At 42.3% G+C, this 23,102-nt stretch overlaps 1 protein-coding gene across 1 annotated transcript; it reads left to right on the forward strand.

Annotated features, from left to right (window-relative positions):
- The first annotated feature begins 239 nt into the window (after window positions 1-239).
- On the forward strand, window positions 240-22,559 carry LOC138757493 (paladin-like). Its single transcript, XM_069924940.1, has 4 exons — window positions 240-409; window positions 16,559-16,661; window positions 20,373-20,552; window positions 22,372-22,559. The coding sequence occupies exons 1-4, from the start codon at window positions 240-242 to the stop codon at window positions 22,489-22,491; spliced, it is 573 nt and encodes a 190-aa protein (XP_069781041.1). The 3' UTR covers window positions 22,492-22,559.
- Window positions 22,560-23,102: the final 543 nt, after the last annotated feature.

Raw genomic sequence — 23,102 nt, forward strand, 5'->3', positions numbered from 1 at the left:
TACTTGATGTGGAAGCTGGAAAGGCAGCTACTACAAATGAATCCCAGGTTACAATTGAATATAGAGTAGAAATAGGGTTTGATGCTGGTGGACTATTTCCATATGGATGCCATATGGAACTCATAGTTTGGATAGTATTTGGAGATATTTTACCACATTAACCATGAGCTTGAATGGTGATGTTTCTTTGCAGAAATTCGAATGCTTTGTTAAACATCTCTTTGCTCAGGTACAGATAGATGATGGGCACAACTCCCAGCACCAATCAGCCAACTGCGTCAACAGTCCAAGCACGATCTGATGGGCACGTTAAACCACCTGGAGCTGACAACCAGTTCAAGGTTATCAACACCCCAGCAGGCTTGGCTAAGTCCTTTGTCACTAACAAAGTGGCACGTGTTGTGATAACGTGAGTAACTGCTTCAGGGAAATGACCCTGCTAAAGTAATCGCTTATTGCTCCAACATTATGCTTTAAACAAGAAACCTGTCTCAGTATACAGAATACGTGCCACACAATGAAATGTGAAGGCGAAGACAGTCAGTTTTAATTTCAAAGATGACCAGGGCATTAGATCAATCCTTCATTACTGAGGTGGAGGTTGTATATTCTTCCTCTAACCATGTGCACTCCAGTTTCCTCCCACCAATGGTTGGGAGGTGAACCAAAAACTCTCAATTGACACCAGTGTTTGGATGAGTGGTAAAACCCAGTAGGGAGTTATTGAGAATGTGGGACAATAAAAGAATGGAATTAATATAGGACCATTGTAAATAGATTGCTGTTGGCCACCACAGATTTGCTGGGCTGAAGGGTTTGTTTTCATGTTGCATCTGCTTCTGAGTTGATGACTTCATGACATCAGACCCTGTCAAGATTTATTGCTCATTTGGAAATTTCCAATCGACCATAGATTTATTAAGAAAGATATCCAGGTTTCTAATGCTGTGTGTGCTTGGATGTGATTCCAGACATTAGTACCAAGCAGATATGCCTGAATGTTTTTCCCACTTGTGCTTCAAGTGGAATAATTTAATTTTAATTGTTCTCTTTAGTCGGTTAAGTCACCTTCAGAAACCCACGTAGATTACATTAATCTTTTTTACTAAGAGGAACACTAGATTCTTAATTATTGACAACTGCTCCACCTTCAACACTGGTGAGCAAACAAATTTATCCCTAAACTCCTGGACTCATCTCAATTGGATCCTTGACTTCCTGTCCTGCAGACCTGAAGCTGAGAGAACTGACAGTAACACTTCTTTCATGATGATTCCTAACACCAGTGTCCCACAGAACTGTGTACTCAGCCCCTCCTTATATTCTTTATATACTCATGACTGCTTGGCCAAATACTGATCTACTTCATCTACAAGTCTGCAATTGACACCTCCATTGTAGGCCAGACCTCAGTCAATGTCAAGGCGGAGTAAAGGAGGAGATAGAGTCTGGTGGCACAGTGTCTGGATAATAAGCTCTCCCTCAATGCCAGAAAAGTGAAGGATCTGGTCAGGAAGTATCTGTATCAAAGGTGGAGATGGTATTGTGACAGATTATATGATATTTTATATTGTATATAGATATGTTTTAAAGGAGAAAAATTGTGGCTTTTTTTTAGTGTAGGTCACATACAAACAGTTCAAAACAGATCTCATTTTCAAATGCCAGAGCTCTGCTCAAGTCAGACAGTCCAGGCTCCGGGTGCCTTTGCAAAAACTTTGAAGAATGCCTATAAGGACTTCACAAGTAGGTGTTAATTGGACATGATGTGGAGTAATGGATTATTGTTTTGGAAAGCAACAGATGAACAAAGTCAGAAGATTGGGTCCGGTGCCACAGTCTGAGTGCAGTTGGCTGTTCTAAGAGGGGCATGTGGACTCTGAGTGAATGAGTGAATGAGTGAATTCAGTTCCACAGTTCAGCAGCAGCTGGGACTGGAACAGGACAAGCTGGAAAGCTTGTGGAAAAACCCCATCTTGAATACGGGGTTGTGAGTTTTTAGTTCAGCCTGGTCAAAGCCCTTGTGGTCTATACAAGAAGAAATGGCTGGCTGCCTAATGTTTCACTTGAAATAAGAGAAACAAAAAGGAACTCTGTGGTGACCTGAAAAAAAGAGGTTATCTTCTGGAAAACCCTGATGGGGCAAGTTTCTTCGGGAAGACACTGAAGAGGCTGTTCAGAAGGAATCAGCTGTGGGTGTCCAATCAGCAACAAATCTCTCTCTTAAAACTGACAAGAACCTTCCTGAGCTGTAACCATTTACCTTTCAAGCACCAAAGCCTGGTAATGTTAAATTCTGTGCACAGTATAAGAATTGCCTGCAACCAGTGAACTTGGAAGAATGAGAAGTGAGATTAGACTGTGAATCAAAGAACTTTTCTGAGTGTACACACATATTACATATATGGGCACTTTGAATTAGAAGGGAGTTAAGTTAATAGTAATAAGTTAAAGTTTGAACCTGTTTTCATGTTTAAAGATAATTAAAAGCAACTTTTGTTTGAGTAACCATTTGATTGGTGAATTTCTATTGCTGCTCGGTTTTGGGGTCCTCTGGGCTCATAACAGTAGAAAGGCTTACTTGGGTGAAGTACATTAATAATATATACTGGTCCAACCATGTTGATGCCAAGGCCTCTACTTCCTTAGGAGCCAAAATAAGCTTAGCATGTCTCCGAGATGCCTTATCAACTTTTATAGATATGCCACGCAAGGCATCCTGCCCTAATATATCAGAGCTTGGTATGGGAACCATTCTACCCAAGGAGGCAAGAGATTGCAGAGAGAATGAAGGTCAGGCCACAAACCAACCTCTCATCCATTGATTCCATCTCTACTTTCTGTTGTCTCTGGTAGACTACCAATACATTATAGGACCCATCCCACCCCAGTTACACTCTCTACTCCCCCATCCTCTTTGCCAGAAGAGAGACAAAAACCCCTAATCAAAATTGGGATAAAGAGAAACTGAGATTTAAATAGTTGAGTGAATGTGGGGGTGAGGAGTGGGGTTGGGGGAATGTGGGGGGGGGGGTGAGATGGGGGGTTGGTGGTGGAGAATGGAACAGGTCCAGAATTGCTATGGTCTTGATTTGATGTCAAAGACATCTGCTTGATCAATAAAATAATTAATTTAGAGAGAAAACAAACAAAGAAATGTGTAAAAGCTAGGCGATGCAGGTTGGAGCTCTGGGAAATGCTGAACAGATCAGGATTATTAGTGGACAGGGAATATTATTGGATGGATAACCAACAAGAGAACTGGTTATTCTTGATACATCAAAAAAAAACAACAAATTATTTACATTTGATTTGGATCTAAAAATTTACAATGTGGTTAGATACAAGATCAAATGTTATTCCTTCTGTTTTTGTTGGATCTTGATTGCAATTGTGCAAGAGGCCACAGTTTGGATCAATCAAGAGTAGAACAGGGATTGTTGGGTCTCAAGTCAGTGCCTCCAGTACTCTGTCTTGTACACTATGCATGAACACATGAATAAGATTCTTCTTAAAGGGTGCCATTGGAGTACCTGCATAGCATGCCAGACAAAGGCTACATCATCTGTGTTAGAAGGGCTTATAGCTCCACAAGTTGCTCTGTGATGAACTTTGCAACTGTTGTGACATGCATTCCAAAGGCACTTGGTTGTGCTGGAGAAGGTGTGGAGGAGATCAATCAGGGTTTTGCCTGGAATGAAGTGAGAATGGAGAATCTAGATCTTTTCTCTTTGAAGTCAAATGATTAAAAGGGAACATGATTAAGGTGCATAAAATTATGAGGGGTATAGACAGGGTAGACTACAATTTTTTAAAAACTTGTAATAGAGGTAGATAAACTAGTGGACATAGGTTAGAGAAGGGGGAGGAGATTCAGAGGGATATGAGAGGAAATCTCACCTAGAGACCAGTGAACATTCGGAACACGCTGCCTGAGAGAATGGTTGAAGCTGGGTTATTGACAGAATTTAAGAAGTGTGAAAATAAACACTTGAATTGCTTGGCACAGAGGGCTATGGAACAAGTGCTAGGCAGTTAGGTTATACAGATGGGCACCCATCCATATAACCCCATCGCACAGCATTTCTTCCATACCCCTCTCTACAAGCAGTTCCGGGGTTCATTTTAACACTTCCTGTTTTCATGTTGCATGATTCTACGATCCTGGAGGTCTGTTAGCTGTTTATACCAAGGGACATTTTCATTTCAAGAACCAGATTAACATATGATAGGATCTTCTTCTTTGGCTTGGCTTCGTGGACGAAGATTTATGGAGGGGGTAAAAGTCCACGTCAGCTGCAGGCACGATTGTGGCTGACAAGTCCGATGCGGGACAGGCAGACACGGTTGCAGCGGTTGCAGGGGAAAATTGGTTGGTTGGGGTTGGGTGTTGGGTTTTTCCTCCTTTGTCTATTGTCAGTGAGGTGGGCTCTGCGGTCTTCTTCAAAGGAGGTTGCTGCCCGCTGAACTGTGAGGCGCCAAGATGCACGGTTTGAGGCGATATCAGCCCACTGTCAATGTGGCAGGCACCAAGAGATTTCTTTAGGCAGTCCTTGTACCTCTTCTTTGGTGCACCTCTGTCACGGTAGCCAGTGGAGAGCTCGCCATATAACACGATCTTGGGAAGATGATGGTCCTCCATTCTGGAGACGTGACCCATCCAGCGCAGCTGGATCTTCAGCAGCGTGGACTCGATGCTGTCGACCTCTGCCATCTCGAGTACTTCGACGTTAGGGATGAAGTCGCTCCAATGAATTTTGAGGATGGAGCGGAGACAACGCTGGTGGAAGCGTTCTAGGAGCCATAGGTGATGCCAGTAGAGGACCCATGATTCGGAGCCGAACAGGAGTGTGGGTATGACAACGGCTCTGTATACGCTAATCTTTGTGAGGCTTTTCAGTTGGTTGTTTTTCCAGACTCTTTTGTGTAGTCTTCCAAAGGCGCTATTTGCCTTGGCGAGTCTGTTGCCTATCTCGTTGTCGATCCTTGCCTCTGATGAAATGGTGCAGCCGAGATAGGTAAACTGGTTGACCGTTTTGAGTTTTGTGCAGCCGATGGAGATGTGGGGGGGATGGTAGTCATGGTGGGGAGCTGGCTGACGGAGGACCTCCGTTTTCTTCAGGCTGACTTCCAGGCCAAACATTTTGGCAGTTTCCGCAAAACAGCACGTCATGCGCTGAAGAGCTGGCTCCGAATGGGCAACTAAAGCGGCATCATCTGCAAAGAGTAGTTCACGGACAAGTTGCCCTTATGTCTTGGTGTGAGCTTGCAGGCGCCTCAGATTGAAGAGACTGTCGTCCGTGCGGTACCGGATGTAAACAGCGTCTTCATTGTTGAAGTCTTTCATGGCTTGGTTCAGCATCATGCTGAAGAAGATTGAAAACATTATAAAAGACCCCAATCATTTCATCATCCCGCCTTCCCATTGCTACCCTCTGGCAGACGGTACAGAAGTTTAAAGCACCCCTCAGTCAAGAACAGTTTCTTTTGTTACGAGAGCCATCAGGCTTTTGAATTCCCCTCCTACTAACCTCACCATAACACTATTCAAGGACAAAAGATCGGTCTCCACTGTTGAAGTAGCATGACTGTTGATGCACTATCAATAATTTAAAATTTACAATAAATTAACTTTGAGCCTTGCCAGAAGATAGTTGGATTGCACAGTAGATTCATCTTTGTGTCACCATGGTATGAGACCAATAGCAGAACAGAAAGAAGATTAAAATGCTATTCCTGAAAATGCACATTCAATATTAGTGTCCACGAGCAATGGACGTATCATGGAAAACTGGGAGCCTGATCTCACTGGCCCTGTTGCGTTTCTTGTCCACTATAATATGTCCCCCAAATTGATTTGGAGGGTCCCTTTCACCATCAAAGCAATATTAATAAGTTTAAATGAATGTTGAACTCTACATTTATTCCCTCAGGTCACGATGGAACGCTGCTTACAAACTAGTTTGCTGGGCACAGATGAATTCCTAATGTCCACCCCTACTACATACCAAATGGGGACAAGCACCCCATGCACATATATGCAGATGCTTTCATATTACTGAAGTACAGCTTTGATGCCTTCACAGTGAGATCTGCAATGCTCGACTGAATGAACAAATCTTCCTTTAATTTGATGATGGGGTCGGCCCTAAAACATTGGTTACCCTCTACTTCCTATGGATTCTGCGTGACCCGTTGAGTTTCTCCAGCACATTTGTGTACAGCACTTGACCACAGAATCTGTAGATTTCCTTGTTTCGCTTAACATACACACCAAGTTTAATAGTTAAATTGATATATGAAATTAGATTTACAAATATTGGATGAGTTTTTTTAAAATGTGTAAACTCCACGATAAATCCCTTTGATTTCTAATATTTTCTGCATGTTGAATTAATTTCGACAGCTGCCCATTGAGTTAATTAATGAGTTAATTATCATCTGTATAACGTACAGATCCAGTGATATTCTAACTTGCTGCAGTGACACAGGAATACAAAACACCAATTTAAAAAAACACATTGAAATTAAATTTACACAATTCACCATGACAAAGAAAAGATAATTATAAAATGATAGATAAATATTCATAGTTGCAGTTGTGCTGGAACCACTGTTAACACTGTATGGCTGGCCTGCCCCTTGCTGATTTTACCTGTGGCTCCTCCCCCATTATTCACCTCCCTTCCCAAGTTCTGGTCTTAGGTCAGCAAAAGAAGGTCGGCCTTCTGTTTATGGTAATAAAAGCTTATCAGTTAGGCAAGTTCTGGGCTTTGGAGTTATTGATAGTGCATCAACAGTCATGCTACTTCAACAGTGGAGACCGATCTTTTGTCCTGGAATAGTGTTATGGTGAGGTTAGTAGGAGGGGAATTCAAAAGCCTGATGGCTCTTGTAACAAAAGAAACTGTTCTTGACTGAGGGGTGCTGGTCTTTAAACTTCTGTACCGTCTGCCAGAGGGTAGCAATGAGAAGGCGGGATGATGAAATGATTGGGGTCTTTTATAATGTTGGTTGCCTTTGATGTTGGTTGCCTCCCATCTTCGATAGATGGGAGGTCAGTGCCTGTGATGGGTCCAGTTGTGTCTGTCACTTTCTGTAGCCTCTGTGTTCTTCGACCATCTAGTTTCAAAACCAGGAGTCATTGGTGGTGTTATTTGCTCCTAAGAACCTTAATCTCCAGGGATGTATTAAAGGACATATATATTATATTATATTGTTTTGTTGACATTGAAAGAAAGTTTGTTATCCTGCCATCAAGTTTCAAAGTTCCTTTTCTTGTCACGTAATAATCCATTAAAAATGGAACATGTGTGATATACTTTAACTTTTGTCTGCTGTAAGTGTTAGGTCTGCTTTGTTCATGAATGAGTGAGACAAACACCAGGCTGAGTCGAAATCAGGGTTCTTTGTTCTTTATTACCGGATTGTAACACTTGCGACTAACAAAGTTAGCCGGAGAATGCATTCTGCCGTTATCAGCAAAATGGTGATTTTTTATACCCTTGGATACATGCTTAGAACATCATCATATCATTACTTGTCCAATGACTAAAACTGTTGCTATCCTTTCCCTGCTAGCTTCCTGCCTCTCAATCCATCAATGTCTCTCTTAAACTGTTGCTATCCTTTCCCTGCTAGCTTCCTGCCTCTCAATCCATCAATGTCTCTCTTATCTTGTAAGTACAAGGATGCATTCTGTTACTCCTTAGTACTGGGTGACTCCTTCTCCGGTCCCATCTCATGATGTTTTACCTAACAGGAGTACAAGGACACCTCCCCTTCTTGTTACTGCCCTGTACAGGGTAACTCCCTACACATTCCCATCTCATGATGTTTTACCTTACAATCCCTCCTTTGTCCTCTTTAGAGGACAATCTCGCCCTGACTATGCTACCACCGCGTTACATTATTTCGCCTATTATTGCCAAGCTCTATACGGGTTCTGTTCACAGGGTAGTTCGGCTGGTGGGCGAGGGTTCCCCCAACCCTCCTTTGCGTACACCCCCATCCGTCACCCCGATCCCATTGCCCGTTTACAAGTTTCATCCCATTTGCCCCCAAGCAAAAAACTAGCTAACCCCCCGTACATTAGTAAATTCCCAAGTTAACATATGGTCTACAATCTAATTCATAATACTTGTTCTACAATCTGATTAATAATGTTTGTGTTACAATCAATGTTATAATATTTGGGTTACAAGCAAGGTTAAAATTATATGTGTAACAATCTAATTCACAATCCCTCCTTTCCATCACATTCCCCTTCAGACTCCAGATCGATCTCAGCAACTTTCTCCGTCTCCTGTAATGTGAGATAGTCTTGCTCCACAGCCTGCACAGCTTGATATTTCGGAGGCAGTTCATCACGGTCAGCAAAGGCTCTCTCTATGGTCCTCGTGACCAGCGTTCGAATGCATGGAATACAACAACAGCCACAAGTGATAAAAATTGATACAGAAATGAACAAACCCAGCAAAAGTTGTCCTAACAATGTGCTCCATCTCCCAAACACTCCCTGTAACCAGGATAAAACAGGATTGGAGACTCCAGACTGGGCTTTTAATTCTTTCGCCAATGCCCTAAGTTTCGTTAACCCCTTAGTGAGTGATCCATCTGGCCCTGTGTTATTAGAGATAGAAGTGCAGCATAGATCTCCAAACATAGCACACACTCCACCTTTCTCTGCCAGGACCATATCAATCGCTATCCTATTCTGAAGTGTCATAAGGGAAGTTTCTGACAGTTGTTGATGTATTGCCTCAACAACGTCCCTGGTCAAATTTGCAAGGCGCTGGACATTATAGTGAATAAGGTTGATCCTATTAACATTCTTATTTACAGTGATGGGAAATATTGCACTAAAAACAGGAAAGCTTTCAAACCCAGCTGCAATCTCATCGGCTAATTTAAATTCGTCCGGAATATTCCGGGCTTGGCCAATGGCATCAATCCATACCCCATCAGGGTTCCTTCCTCCCGGCCCCAAGAGTCCAACACTCCTCCTTTTTCTCCACAGCCAACCCTCTGTGTGGCGCAATTCTAGGGAATCCTCGTCTCCCTCCTGCATTTTGACAATCAGCACTGGCGCATTAAGGGTTACTAGAGCACACCGACCATCCCAGTTAGCGGGGAGCCAGTTGTACAGCACTCTTCCTCCACAAAACTCATCTGTGTAGTCATTCAATCTGCTACAAGTCTCCTTAGTTTCAGATTCATTTTTTTTGTTATGGGACCTCAAAATCATCCCCTGTATATGTTCATGATAACCAGTAACCTGTTTGGCTGCCCTGTCAGGCACCCATGTGGCGTTTTCCCTGCTAATAGTAGGTCGTCTACATACTGAATCAGTGTAACATCTTCCGGGAGCTTTAATTTCATTAGGATTTCGCTAAGGGCCTGATTGAACAGTCCTGGACTGTCCTTATAACCCTGAGGTAATCTAGTGTATGTGTACCGATGTGCTTGGTAAGTGAAAGTTAACCAGTCTTGCCATTCCTCAGCTAAATTCAAGCAGAAGAATGCGTTTGCCAGATCAATGACAGTATAGTATTCGTGCTCCGGACTCAGAGCCCTAAGTGCTACATATGGGTCTGGGACTGGTCTCCCGATGGTCTTGGTAGCCAAGTTAATTTCCCGGAGGTCGTGTACCATCCTCCAGTCTTTTCTACCCTGTTTGGGAACAGGCATGATGGGCGTGTTCCACATACTGTCAGGTGCCGCCCTTAAAACCCCTGACTCCATTAACCCTTCTATCGTTCCTTTAATACCCTCCTCCTGACTGGGCGACAAGCGGTATTGTTTTCTCCATATTGGTTTCTGCCCGGGGTTGGCCAATTCTAGAAATACCTCTCCTTTTATTACTCCCACATCATAGGGCCCCGTTGTCCATATATGTGGACTCAGATTAGAAAGATATTTGTCTGAGTCTCTGTGATCAATATTTTCTCCTTCTATGGCTCGGTCTCTTTCTACTTTCTCATTCACAACCTGGTCCCATGCTTCAATATTCAGTCTGACAAATTTTCCTCCCTCCGAGGTGGAATATCCCGGGATTTCTGTCTGCCTGTATTCACACCCTATCGCTTCCTTTACCATCGGACCCAGCTGTCGAGCGTGATGATCTTTGGCAATACCCAAGGTCACATGAGGCACACTTTCTACTCCTAAGCAGAACCACTCCATTTGTTCTTCTGTCATGACAACCATAGCAGCTATTCCCTCCTTACCTACAAAGATAAATGGACAATGTATCGTTTCTGTCTTCCCTTCTTTTAGAGAGTCCCACCTCTCCTCATATTCCTGGTCCGGGTGGATGGTGTAGTTTAATGTAACATGCATAGGATCTAGTGGATAAAGGTAATCCCCATACCGAGGAATACTGGCCCTCCACTCAAAAAACTGTTTAATCAGCCCTGGGCCTGGTTCATCATACAGTAGCCGACTCCAGAAAATACTAACCTCCACAGAGTCTTCTGAAGCGTTAGATGGGGTCATTACTATAAACTGTCCTCCCCTTCTTATTGTATCCCCTGGGTATGTTAACCGAAGGCCCTTCTCAGAACATTGTATGGTTATTCCTAGTTTGGTAAGAATGTCCCTTGCTAATAAATTAATGGGGCAACTTGGCACAACCAGGACAGGCGTCCAAATGTCATGTCGATGTTATCTGTATAGGGCTGTGTTTCCCTTATCCCGGAGAATCCTATTGTAGATAATGTTTTGCCCGAAAATGTGCTCCCTGGGGGTTTTTTAATCACTGTCGTAACTGCTGCCCCTGTGTCAACCATAAATTCAATTTTTTCTCCATTTACCGTTCCCCAAATTTTTGGTGGCTCCCAGGGAGGCGTGATTTTTGATTCTCCAGGGCACCTTCAATAATCAACTTCAGCACCTTCCTCAATATAGTCATTACACTGAGGTGCCTGGACTTGTTGATCACTCTGCCACCCCCCGATTCTCTGGGGCCCATCAATGTGTCCATCCCTACCCCTTGCTTGTCCTCTTAAGTTTCCTCCTCTTCCCCGATAGCCTCTAATAGAGGGTAATCTTTTTCCCCTTGCTCTCCCAGCCTCCGGACAGTTCCGCTGGTAGTGTCCAGGATTTTGGCAGTACCAGCATACTGCATGTTCCCCTCTATACATTGTACCTAGCTGTCTTTCCCAACCATTTCTTACTTGGGGTCCCGGATTTATCACTGGCCCCATGACCTGTGGGACTATCTGTTGGGCCGCTAATTTAACCCCTATATGTTCTATAGCTCTCACCAATTTATCGGTTGTTTTGTCCACCTCCTTCTGGGACGCACTTTCTGACTTAGCATGCTCTGATTGACGATGTCGTTTGATTGCATGTGTCAGGTGTCTTTTCCACAAATCCTCTGACATTGTCTCTAATCCCACAATGTCCCTTAATTTTGCTTGAACCGTAGCAGGTAGTCCGTTTATTATCCCATTACGAAAGTGAGCCCTTCCTAAGGGGCTGTGGTCGGGTCTTTCTCCAGTCCCTGTTTCCCATAAGTCCCATGCTCAAGTGAAATACTCGTGTGCAGTCTCTCCTTCCTTTAGTTGAAGGGTTACCAAGGCATCCAAACTATAGGGTGTAGGAAATGTTTCTCTAAGTGCTTCCCAAAATTTATTCCAAAGTGGGTTAAATTCTATTTCATCCCCCAATTTACTGCTTCTTACAATTCTCTCTATTTGCTTCAGGGCCCCTTCTGCCTTTAATTTTATCATGATAGTTCTGACATCTGCGAGTGCTAATTGTTCTTGGCAGGTTTCTCGCTCAAAACAAGAAATCCATGGACTAGCCCCATTACTCAACGGAGGTAGTTTTTTCATTAAACTCTCTAAGTCCATTCGTGACCAGGGTACATATTTTTGAGTTCCCCGTCCCATGATCAGTAATGGGCATTGATATCTCAATTTTGGGGATTTCTGCTCCTTCTTTACTCTTGGCATGCATTTATTTATCCCACCTTGTTCTGACTCTTCTTCGTCACTGTCACTGTCCCTATCAGCTTCCAATGTCTCAGGGTCAAAGGTATATTGGTCACGTTCATCTCTAAGATAATCTTTTCGGCCATAGTTTAGTTGTTTCACATCTTTCTCTTTTGTTCTAACTATGTCCAGGTAGGCATGTCTATTTTTCTCCCTCCTGAGTCTTTTCCTTTTACTTTCCTCCCATGGTGGATCGTATCTCGTTTCCTCATCTGTACTACACTTTTCGTCCTTTACTCCTATTACCATTCCTTCAGCTTTAATTTCTCCTGACAGTGTTGTAGTTATATTTTCCACTTCCTTCAATACACCTACCATTAATTCTTTTTGATCCTCACTGATCTGCCCCAGCACATTAATATCTCTGTTTAAGTTTTTAATGTTATCCTGAACCTTTTTCATGTTCCATTTCTGTATCTCTAACTCCTTTTCTATTTTCTTGGACTCCAGAGGGGTCTCTACATCTATTACTCCCCCTTCTATTTTTATTAAAGGGGCCTGTACCTCGTCTGATGTGTCCCTATTCCCGAGGTTCTTGTCACACCCCAGTGTCTCAATATCTGAATATAAGGGACGTGACTCCAGTGTCCCATCTGGGGTGCCAGAGAGAGAGAGAGAGAGAGAGAGAGAGAGAGAGAGCATAGCGAGAGAAAGAGATAGAGAGGCAGATACACAGAGCACAAGAGATAGAGAGAGAAAATGCCTTGCACTGGCCCCACTGGGAGAAAAGTCTTCAGATTAACACTTTCGTTTCAAAGGTTTTAAAAGGTTCTCATCCTGTGATCACTGGTCTGGATCAGATTGGGTCTCCCACCACTGGGAACTATCACTCCTTCCTTCCCTCCCACCTCGAGTGAGCTACACGTCAGCCCACAATGTCTGCCCTGATCCCGCAATGGTGGGGGTGCGGGAAAAAGGGAGGGAGAGAGGATAAAACAGGATCCCATTTGATGCGGAGCTGGAATTGTGGGCACAAAATTAAAACCAAATTGTATTTCTCCGCCCTGCCCAACCTGGGGATTTCAGGGCAGCACCGCCACAGATTGGGATTGGGAGGGGGAGTGGGTGAGAGAGGAGGGGGGGGAGAAGAGAGAGAGGGGGAGAGAAGAGAGAGGGGGGAGGGTGAAAGGAGGGAGGGAGAGAGCAAACCCGGACACTTCGTGGCTGGAAACTGGAAACAGGCACTTTTCCTTTCCCTTCTGTGTTTTGTTTCTTCCAGCTTATCTAAGACACTACGTTTTAAAATTTTTTTTTCCCTCACCTGTCAGGAACATCTCAGTGCCCCCGGGTAACCAACCCCTCTTCCTCCAGCGGTCTACACATTTTCGGAGCATTTTTTGTTTTTCCAATGCCGCATTACTGGTATTTCGCTCCTCTAATTCCTGATTAATTTCCTTAATAACTTGGTCAAAAGTCTTAGCAGGCAACTGTACAGCCATAGCTGCGGGACCGCTTTCTAATGCCTGTTTTAATTTAGGTTTTTGTCCGTTTAGGGGATCTATGTCAACGAAAATTGCTTTTAAAAATGTCCCCTTGCAAGCTGGATGACTAATATCTTTTAAAAGAACAGTCTCGAAGTCTTGTCCTCCAATTGACTTCAGACTGTCCTGTATACTCTGATTGCTCGTTTTCCACTCTCTGTTTTCCCAAAGGGGTCTGAAAGTTAAATTACAACTAGAAAACCAAATATTTGGGCTATACTTTTGTCCTGTTTCCCTGTACCAATCTATGAATTTAGGTAACTTTATCTCCTTGGTGATGTTGGGAATACCCTCATTTAACTTATCAAAAGTATTTCGAATAAACTGGGTGTCTCTTAGGAGTTTGTCAACTTTTTCATTAATATCTCCTACCTGATCCGGACACAGCTGTCGCAGCCTTCTGTCGTCGTTCTTGTTCACCAGGCAGGCGTCCCTGAGTACTTTTTTTGTTGTCTCAAGGTCTCTAGTGTCTGCTGTGGTATTCCACCACGGCGAATTGGGGAAATAAATTCTTAACTTCTCAAGTGTACAGACATTATCATACCTACCGGACATTTATAAGTCAGTCTCTCAGATACAATTGAGGCCAATAAGCCTGAACCTTTGTTTTCTTTCAAAGCCCAACCTTCACGTGGGAGATTTCTCCTCTTAATAACCAGTTTAGGGCAGAAAACTCAGGTCCTCAATTGTTTATAGACCACCTTCTCACTCTATTGGACTTTGCAACGACACAATAAAGACTTTTAAACTCTAGTAGTTTCTTGCGAAGCACTTAATAAATGTCATTCAAACACCTTAAGGACTTTTATCTTGTCTGTAATCACTTACGTGTTACAATCCTGGCATGCGACCTTCAATTGTGGTCGTCTAATTTGTCCGATCTCCAGTTCTTACTGACAATCATAAAGATTTTAAAAAAAAAGAGAATTTTGTTAAAACAGGCTTCTCTGGACCTTTTTATCAGCCGGCTGAGATGATTGTCAGAAAAAACAGAAACCGTCGTCCAGTGTTCACTCACCCATCACGTCGGGGTCACCAAATTGTTAGGTCTGCTTTGTTCATGAATGAGTGAGACAAACACCAGGCTGAGTCGAAATCAGGGTTCTTTGTTCTTTATTACCGGATTGTAACACTTGCGACTAACAAAGTTAGCCGGAGAATGCATTCTGCCGTTATCAGCAAAATGGTGATTTTTTATACCCTTGGATACATGCTTAGAACATCATCATATCATTACTTGTCCAATGACTAAAACTGTTGCTATCCTTTCCCTGCTAGCTTCCTGCCTCTCAATCCATCAATGTCTCTCTTAAACTGTTGCTATCCTTTCCCTGCTAGCTTCCTGCCTCTCAATCCATCAATGTCTCTTTTATCTTGTAAGTACAAGGATGCATTCTGTTACTCCTTAGTACTGGGTGACTCCTTCTCCGGTCCCATCTCATGATGTTTTACCTAACAGGAGTACAAGGACACCTTCCCTTCTTGTTACTGCCCTGTACAGGGTAACTCCCTACACATTCCCATCTCATGATGTTTTACCTTACATAAGGTAAACTAAGCGTTGCCATGAGCCTGGCACCCTTACCAATAGGAGAAAGAGAAGCCAGAGAGTCCCTTCAGAATGTCCATAGATTTAGCTCCAGAACTCTCACAGCCTCCACAGCTGCACCGACTCCTGTCTAATTCATCATCAACCCGAGTTCCAGATCCAAACCTCCAACGCAATCAGGAAGCCTTCAGTGCCTGAGGCTCTTGGGAGCCCTTCTTGCCCTCAGCACCCTCTCGAATCCCAGCTGAACCCACTCTCTATCTCCTTCTTGTACTCTGTCTTATTGTTGTTTGAGATTTGAGATCTGGCCTATAGTAGTGGTGGCAAATGCTACATGTAAATGGAGTTACATCTGTATTTGTTAGCGTATAGTAAGTGGCTGAAAAATGAATGAATGTTATGGATAATCATAGAGGGAGGAGGTGTTGTCACCAATCCTCACTCTTTGCGGTTTGTAGATCAGAGGCTGGTGCTGATAGCTAGGTTTTGGAGTTTAGAGGAGAGTTTGTTTGAGATTACAGTGTTAAAAGTAGTGCTGTACTCAATAAACTGGAGTCTGACATGGGTGTACTTGTTACCAGGTGTTGCAGGGTCAGGGAGATGACATTTGTCATGTCCCTCTTGCAATTATAAGGTGTAGGAAAGGTGTAATGGGAGGCTGAAGTTAATGTGGGCAATGGCCAGCCTTTCAACGTACTTCATAATGATGAATGTTCAAGCCACCAGGTGAAGTCATTCAGGCATATTGAGTTGCTTTTCTTTGGTATTGGGATAATAGCTTCTTAAGGCTGCTGGGAACTTTAGTTTATAGCAGGGAAAGGTTAAAGATGTCAATGAATTTACCCACCAGTTAGTCTGAGCAGTTCTTTAGGAAGCAGCCAGTTGCTTTTTGCGGTTTCAAACTCAGTAAGGGCTATCTGGTATCTGTGCCAAGACCTTGGATACAGATGTACATGGGGCTACCGGGCCAGGTGATGTTCATTTACTGAGCTTCTCTCTAAATTAAGTGTAGAATGCATTGATTGCATCAGGAGGAATGCACTGTTACCTTCTCCTTTGGTTTGTAGCCCGCGTTAGCAGGTATACCTTGCTGCAATCTGCATCTGACACTAGCTGCGTTTTATTGGTTGTGTATATTTGGAGAAGTTCATGGACATGACTATATGTTGGTTTTAAAATCAAACCAAAGATCAGACAGAACCTTGGTTATGGGTATGGCAACCTGAGGTATGCCTTCACATCTGCAGTGGAGCATCAGATTCAATTTTTCTGCCCAAATCCATGAAATGCCACTTGCATCCAGAACAACTGATTCAGAGAGAAAATTGTCACTATCTGTCCCTGTATAATTAATTATTTTTATGCACCAGGCCCCTAGTAATATGTGAGTCATCACCCTGGAAAAAGGCTGGTTTTGGAAAACAAAGCAGAATGCAAAGATATGACTGCAGTTCTGACCTGGTATAACATCTTTCTTGCTGAGCATAATTCCTGCTGTCGATTCCTTACGTCTTCTGCTTGATCCTAAGGCACAATCTGAAAGAGGAATTTCAAGTTCATGATAACTTTCAGAAGGCCCACTACGTTACTGGCAGCATGAATGACAGTTTACCTGAACATTATCTTGTGCGGGTAAGTCATTTCCTTTTCTGAAGCCTTTATTGGACATAACATTCATGTATTGAATATGGATAATCTGAAAAGTGCATTTAGGAAAAATCATCCTGTTGGGTTGGATGCAGTAACAAGTCATCTCTATTAGGCCCAGCCACTAAATTCACAGCAGTTTATTGCCTTATGATAAGATTTCAGATTTATTGTCAGAGTACCCCAAAACTAGATCCAGTAATTAAAAAAAAAACAATTAACGGAATTAACTTCCATAAACAGAGGTCAAGGATCTCCATCGACAACCAAACAAATGAGTGAATGAGAGACATATTGAGTTATTGGGGGCACAGTTAGAAGAGCTGCTGCCTCAGAACACCTGAGACCCAGGTTCAATCCTGACATCAGCTACTCTTTTGTGGGGTAGGCACATTCTCGATTTAACTGCATGGGTTTCCTCCCACATCACAAAAAGCCCACTTCAAATGGCTCCTGGTATGTAGGTGGGTTTAGAATCTATGGAGAGTCAAGAAGAATGTGAGGAGATAAAAAGGAATTAATGTAGGATTAGTGAAAATGAGTGGTTGCTAGTTGACTCAGATAGAGTGGGTGAATAGCCTGTTTCCATGCTGCATCCCCGACTCTGGCATAAATGGTATTGTAAGTTAGAAAAAGTGTCTACAGTGTGATTTTTTTTTCCAACCTCGCTGCTTGAAAAATTAATGATTCCTAGTTATAGTCAGAATAAGAAACAAGTTTTACAAACCACTTTTTTTGCAAAATCATGCTATTTAAAGACCCAGCATTTAAGCTGCATCTTTTTACCTCACCAAAACCCAAGACCTCCGTGTAACTTGACTGCTTTGGTCCTGAAGCCTCAGGTCATGGTCACTGCCAACTTCCCAATCGCAGGATCATTCCAAGTTGCTGCTACAGACTTCTGTCACATCTCTAAGCTTGGTGCTTATGACTGCTTTTGGCCGATCATCCAGTGAAGGAGTTCACCTCCCTTCTCTTCATGACCCATCTTGTCCAGAGTGCAGGCATTCATGGATTGCACTCATGTGATATTGCTCCATGCAATACTACCCCTAATCATGATGGCAGTATCATTCATTGTAGCAAGATTTCCCTGTGGCCCTTAAAACAATTTCTGCCTCAAGTAGTTATTGTTTATCCTCAGCCAGCCTGGGTATTGGTTCCTAGTGAACAGCCCATTTTCTCAATATACCATTGATTTTAAAGGAACAAATAAAACAAACGATAGCAAATTCTCCCAATAAAAGCATGATAATTTCCAAGAAAGGTGCAGTGTGTGAAGTATAGGTATAAACTGATTCTGTGCATAAAGCCAATCCTAACAATTTACAAGAGTGTGGGCAACTAGCTTGAATGACTAGGGATTATATCCATTCAGGCTGCAGAAACAGCCTTCCCCCAAATCACAAATGCATCATGTATATATTAAAAAAAAAACTCTTCACAAAGAGTGTCCAGTGTCCAGGGTCAGAACATCTGGACAGTTTTCTCCATGGTTGCAATTAACTGACTCGTGACACATTTCCTGTTCTTAATTTAGGTTAAAAGAACATAGAACATTATAGTACAATACAGTGCCTTCAGCTCACTATGTTTTGTCGACCTGTAACCTGACTCCACAACAATCTAATAAAACCCTTTATTTTTCTAACAAAGGCTCTAACTTTTACAAAAAGGTTGCTTTTTTAAAATTCATGATCCATTGGATATGACCTTGTGCTTGATTTTTTTTTCACAGCCAGCCTTTGAGTTCAGGTATTCGGCTAACTATTCATTTCAATGCTGATTCAGTTTGAATGATGACAAGTCAACACATTTGTTTTAACTACTGAATTGAGTCAACAAATCCAACTTTTGTTTCCTTTGGCAGAATTCTGGTGCCAGTTTTTTCTTTAGTTATTTTACTCACTGCAAGGAATTTGTAGTGGAGAATTTGAATCATATTTGCAAAAGTCCACAAATAAATCCCACATTTTATTACTCATGTAGCTTATTGAATGTAAAAGTGGAAATTCATGAATTAGACCCAATGCATCATTGTTCCAATAATTATAAAAGAGAAAAGAGGAACAGATCAACAGCAAGTGGTTCCCATGAGCCATTTTTTAAGAAGGGATGTAGGCAGAAGACTGGAAATTATCGGCCAATTAGCTTGACGTCTGTAGTTGGAAAAATGCTTGAAGCCGTCATTAAAGATGAAATAGTGAAACTTTTGGAACGTAAGGGTTCAATCAGGCAGACGCAGCATGATTTTAGAAAGGGAAGACCTTGTTTGACAAACTTGTTAGGATTCTTTGAGGATATAATGGGTGCGGTGGATAGAGGGGAACAGGTTGATGTTGTATATTTGGATTTCCAGAAAGCGTTTGATAAAGTGCCGCACAAGAGACTTATTAGTAAGTTACAGGAAAGTGGAGTCCGGGGAAGTCTATTGGCATGGATCAAAAATTGGTTGTCTGACAGGAGGCAGAGAGTTGGGATAAGTGGGAGTTTTTCAGGTTGGCAGAGAGTGGTAAGTGGGGTGCCGCAGGGGTCGGTGCTAGGCCCACAACTGTTCATCGTTTTCATTGATGACTTGGAGGAGGGGACAAAATGTGGTGTGGCCAAGTTTGCGGATGACACCAAATTGAGTGGAAGAGCAAATTGTATGAGGGTGTGGAGAGTCTGTAGAGGGATATAGTTAAGCTGGATGAGTGGGCAAAGGTCTGGCAGATGGAGTACAATGTTAGTAAGTGTGAGGTTATCCACTTTGGCAAGAAAAATAAAAGAGCTGAATATAATTTAAAGGGTGAAAAACTACAGCATGCTGTTGTGCAGAGGGACTTGGGAGTGCTTGTGCATGAATCGCAAAAAGTTAGGTTGCAGGTGCAGCAGGTTATTAGGAAGGCAAATGGAATGTTGGCCTTCATCGCTAGAGGAATTGAATTCAGGAGTAGGGAGGTAATGTTGCAACTGTATAAGGTACTGGTGAGACTGCACCTGGAGTACTGTGTCCAGTTCTGGTCTCCATATTTGAGGAAGGATATACTGGCTTTGGAGACGGTCCAGAGGAGGTTTACTAGGTTGATCCCTGGGATGAAGGGGTTGACTTATGATGAGAGAGTAAATCGTCTAGGATTGTATTTGCTCAAGTTTGGAAGAATGAGAGGAGATCTTATAGAAACATATAGGATTCTGAAGGGTACGGATAGGATAGATGTAGGAAGGTTTTTTGAGCTGGCCGGGGAAACAAAAATGAGAGGACACAGTCTCAAGATTTGGGGGAGTAGATTTAGGACAGAGATGAGGAAAAATAGTTTTTCCCAGAGATGTTTGGAATTCTCTATCCAGGGAAGTGGTTGAGGCTGCTTCATTAAACATATTTAAAATGCGGTTAGATAAATTTTTACATGATAGAGGAATTAGGGGATATGGGGAGATGGCAGGTAGGTGGAGTTAGGTGATAAATTAGATCAGCTATGATCTTATTGAATGGCGGAGCAGGCTCGATGGGCCATTTTTGGCCTACTCCTGTTCCTACTTCCTATGTTCCTAAAAGTGGAAATTCATGAATTAGACCCAATGCATCATTGTTCTGATAATTATAAAAGAGAAAAAAGTAACCTTTTCATCTTAGAGTTATTAGATCAACTGCAAGTGGTTCCCATGAGTAATATTCACTAATATTCTAAAATCTTTCATTTTATAATCTTTCAGGGGAAATACTTTATGGTTGATGACCTCAATAACAAAGTGGATGTCCTTCTTACTCTGAATAATTATGGAGCACCAAATTTTCACAAGATTCAATTTGACTATCCAATATATGGCATGGGGCAAGTAACAATGAATGGCTTCCGAAGGGTGTTACAAAAACTGAAAGAGGAAGGAAATCAGGTGAGAAATACATTTAGTTTTGATTCTCATGGTAAACAGAAAGGATAGAGTCACAATGTTGAGGAGATTGGTATATTGGCAGCCTGTGGAGATGCATGACTATTAATGGTTTAGCAGATGGTGAACAGTGTTGACTACAGTACTTCCTCACACCTTGTTATGTCTCTGTGTTACTTGGGAGGCTTCTTAAGTAACTTAGAGATGCAAGATTCAAATAACAACAGAGAATTTACTTACTGATGCCTTCCACCATCTTGGGAAACTGTTCACACACACTCATATACATACGCCCCACAGTGGTGCACTACCGTAACTACAATGAGAAGTTACAAAATAGTTCAAATTATCCTGATTATATAACACATCTGTTCGTGTAGCAGCTACTCAGCCATCAAAATAAAGGCCAGATACTTTTTGTTTCTTGTCCAGAGATTCCATTACTTGTCTAATAATATAACCCAAAGCAGTACAGCAGAGGGTCAGTTGGCCCATGGTACCGAGCACGATGCTAAAACATCGCTGCTTGCAAATGAATGATATTTCCCCATCCCCTTCATGTGTCTATCTAGAAGCTTCTTAGACACTACTATTTTATTTCCTTCCACCACTACTCTTAGTAGCCAGTTCTAAGCACCCACTGTTCTCTGTCTTAAAAAAAAATGCCTTGCACGTCTCCCTTAAACTTCCTCCCCTTCTCCTTAGGCATATGTCCTCCAGTGTCTGGAGAAAAGAATTTGACTGTCCACCCTATTAATGCTGCTTGTGATTTTACACATCTCCTCAGCCTCCTATTCTCCAAGGAAAACAATATATTTGTTCAGTTTTTACTCATACCTCATTCCTTCTAAACCAGGCAACATCCTGATGAAATGCTTCTGTTCTGAAGCAACATCATAGTGCAAACATTCATCTTCATCCCCTTACAACAATAAATACATTTTAAAAAGTGCTCGAAAAAGTAAGGGGGTGTCTTTGGTTCGGGAATCTGATGGCAGTGGGAAGAAGCTGAGTGCTTGTCTTTAGGCACCTGTGCCTTTTTCTCAATGGTAGCAGAATGAAGAGGGCATGGCCTGGATGGTGGGGGTCTTGGAGGATAGCGACTGCTTTTTTAAGACATCGCCTCTTGTAGATGGAGTGAAGTCTGGTACCTGTAATGTCGCAGGCCGAGTTAACAACCCTCTGGAGTTTTTTCTTGTCCTTAGAGTTGGCGCGTCTGTACTAGAGAGCGATGCAACCAGCCAGAATGCTCTCCACGGTAACCTGTAGAGGTTTTTGAGAGTCTTCAAGCACCTCACAAAGTATACCCCTGACAAGACTTCTTCGTGATTGCATCAACGTGGAGACTCCAGGACAGATCCTCTGAGTTGTTGACATGCAGGAATTTGAAGTTCTTGAGCCCCTCCACTATTGAGCCCTCAATGAGGACTGGGTGGTGTTTCCCTGACTTCCTCCTGAAATCCACAATCATTTCCTTGAGTGCAAGGTTGTTGGCATGACACCATTTAACGAGCTGATCCATCTTCCTCTTTTACGCTCCCTCATTGCAATTTGTGATTCTGCTGACAACTGTGGTGTCACTGTGCTGTAATGAAATGCATGCAGTATTCCAAGAATGCCTCTCCCAATGAAGTTCATTGCTTTCTTTACCACCTGATCTACCCTCATGGCCACTTTCAAGGAGTTTACAATCTGGACCCACAGACCTTTCATCTTTATTTTTAATCTGGTATATCGGTCATTATGTCGAGTCCTGATTAAAAACTGAAAATATTCTCAAAAGCGTTTGCAATTTCATTAACAGTATTTCCTTCATTTTCAGCCACTCATTTTTATGTGGCATTCTTTGAAATTTAAATGGCAGACTTTTACTAGCCAAAGTCAAGTCAACTTTTCCAGTTTCTCCAGTTCAAAACAAGAGATCAAACCTGGAATGAAATGAAAATATGCTGAAAAATGTTTGGACAGCTTTGACCAGGTGGCTGGTGAAAATTCATTGGAGCAGCTCAAAAAAAACAAAAATGGCAAGTGTACTTGTGCAGATAAACTCAACCTGTTAAAAGTTTCTGTCCTGGTTATATTGAGCTAGAATGTTTTAGTGTGTCTTAAATTCAAACTCTCTGACTTCTATTGAGAAGTTACACTTAGTCAGAAAGTGTGATGTCATTATTGGCTATGTGCTGGCAGGAAACCAGGAAATAAAGCTAAAAGGTAATTGATCAAAGACCCAAGGAGAGACATAAAAGTTTATTTTATGTATTAAGTTTACTCTTAATCTTTTAAGAAAGACTGATGCATCTACTTCTTATATTTGTAAATTGAAATGGTCTGGAATATACTACTTGAAAGAGTGGTGGGAGAAGATCCAATAGCAGCTTGTAGGATGGTTCTTGACATGGACAAAAGAGAAATGCAAGACCATGGACAAAGCTGAGGAGTGTGAGACTAATTGAACATCTCTTCCAAACAATGGGCACTGGCAAGATGGGCTGAATAGCTTCTTTGTTCGCTGTATTCTTCTGCAAATAAATATAGGTAGCGTTGTGGCACAAC

Source organism: Narcine bancroftii, chromosome 1 (assembly GCF_036971445.1).
Source record: "Narcine bancroftii isolate sNarBan1 chromosome 1, sNarBan1.hap1, whole genome shotgun sequence".
In the NCBI taxonomy this organism is placed as follows: Eukaryota; Metazoa; Chordata; class Chondrichthyes; order Torpediniformes; family Narcinidae; genus Narcine; species Narcine bancroftii.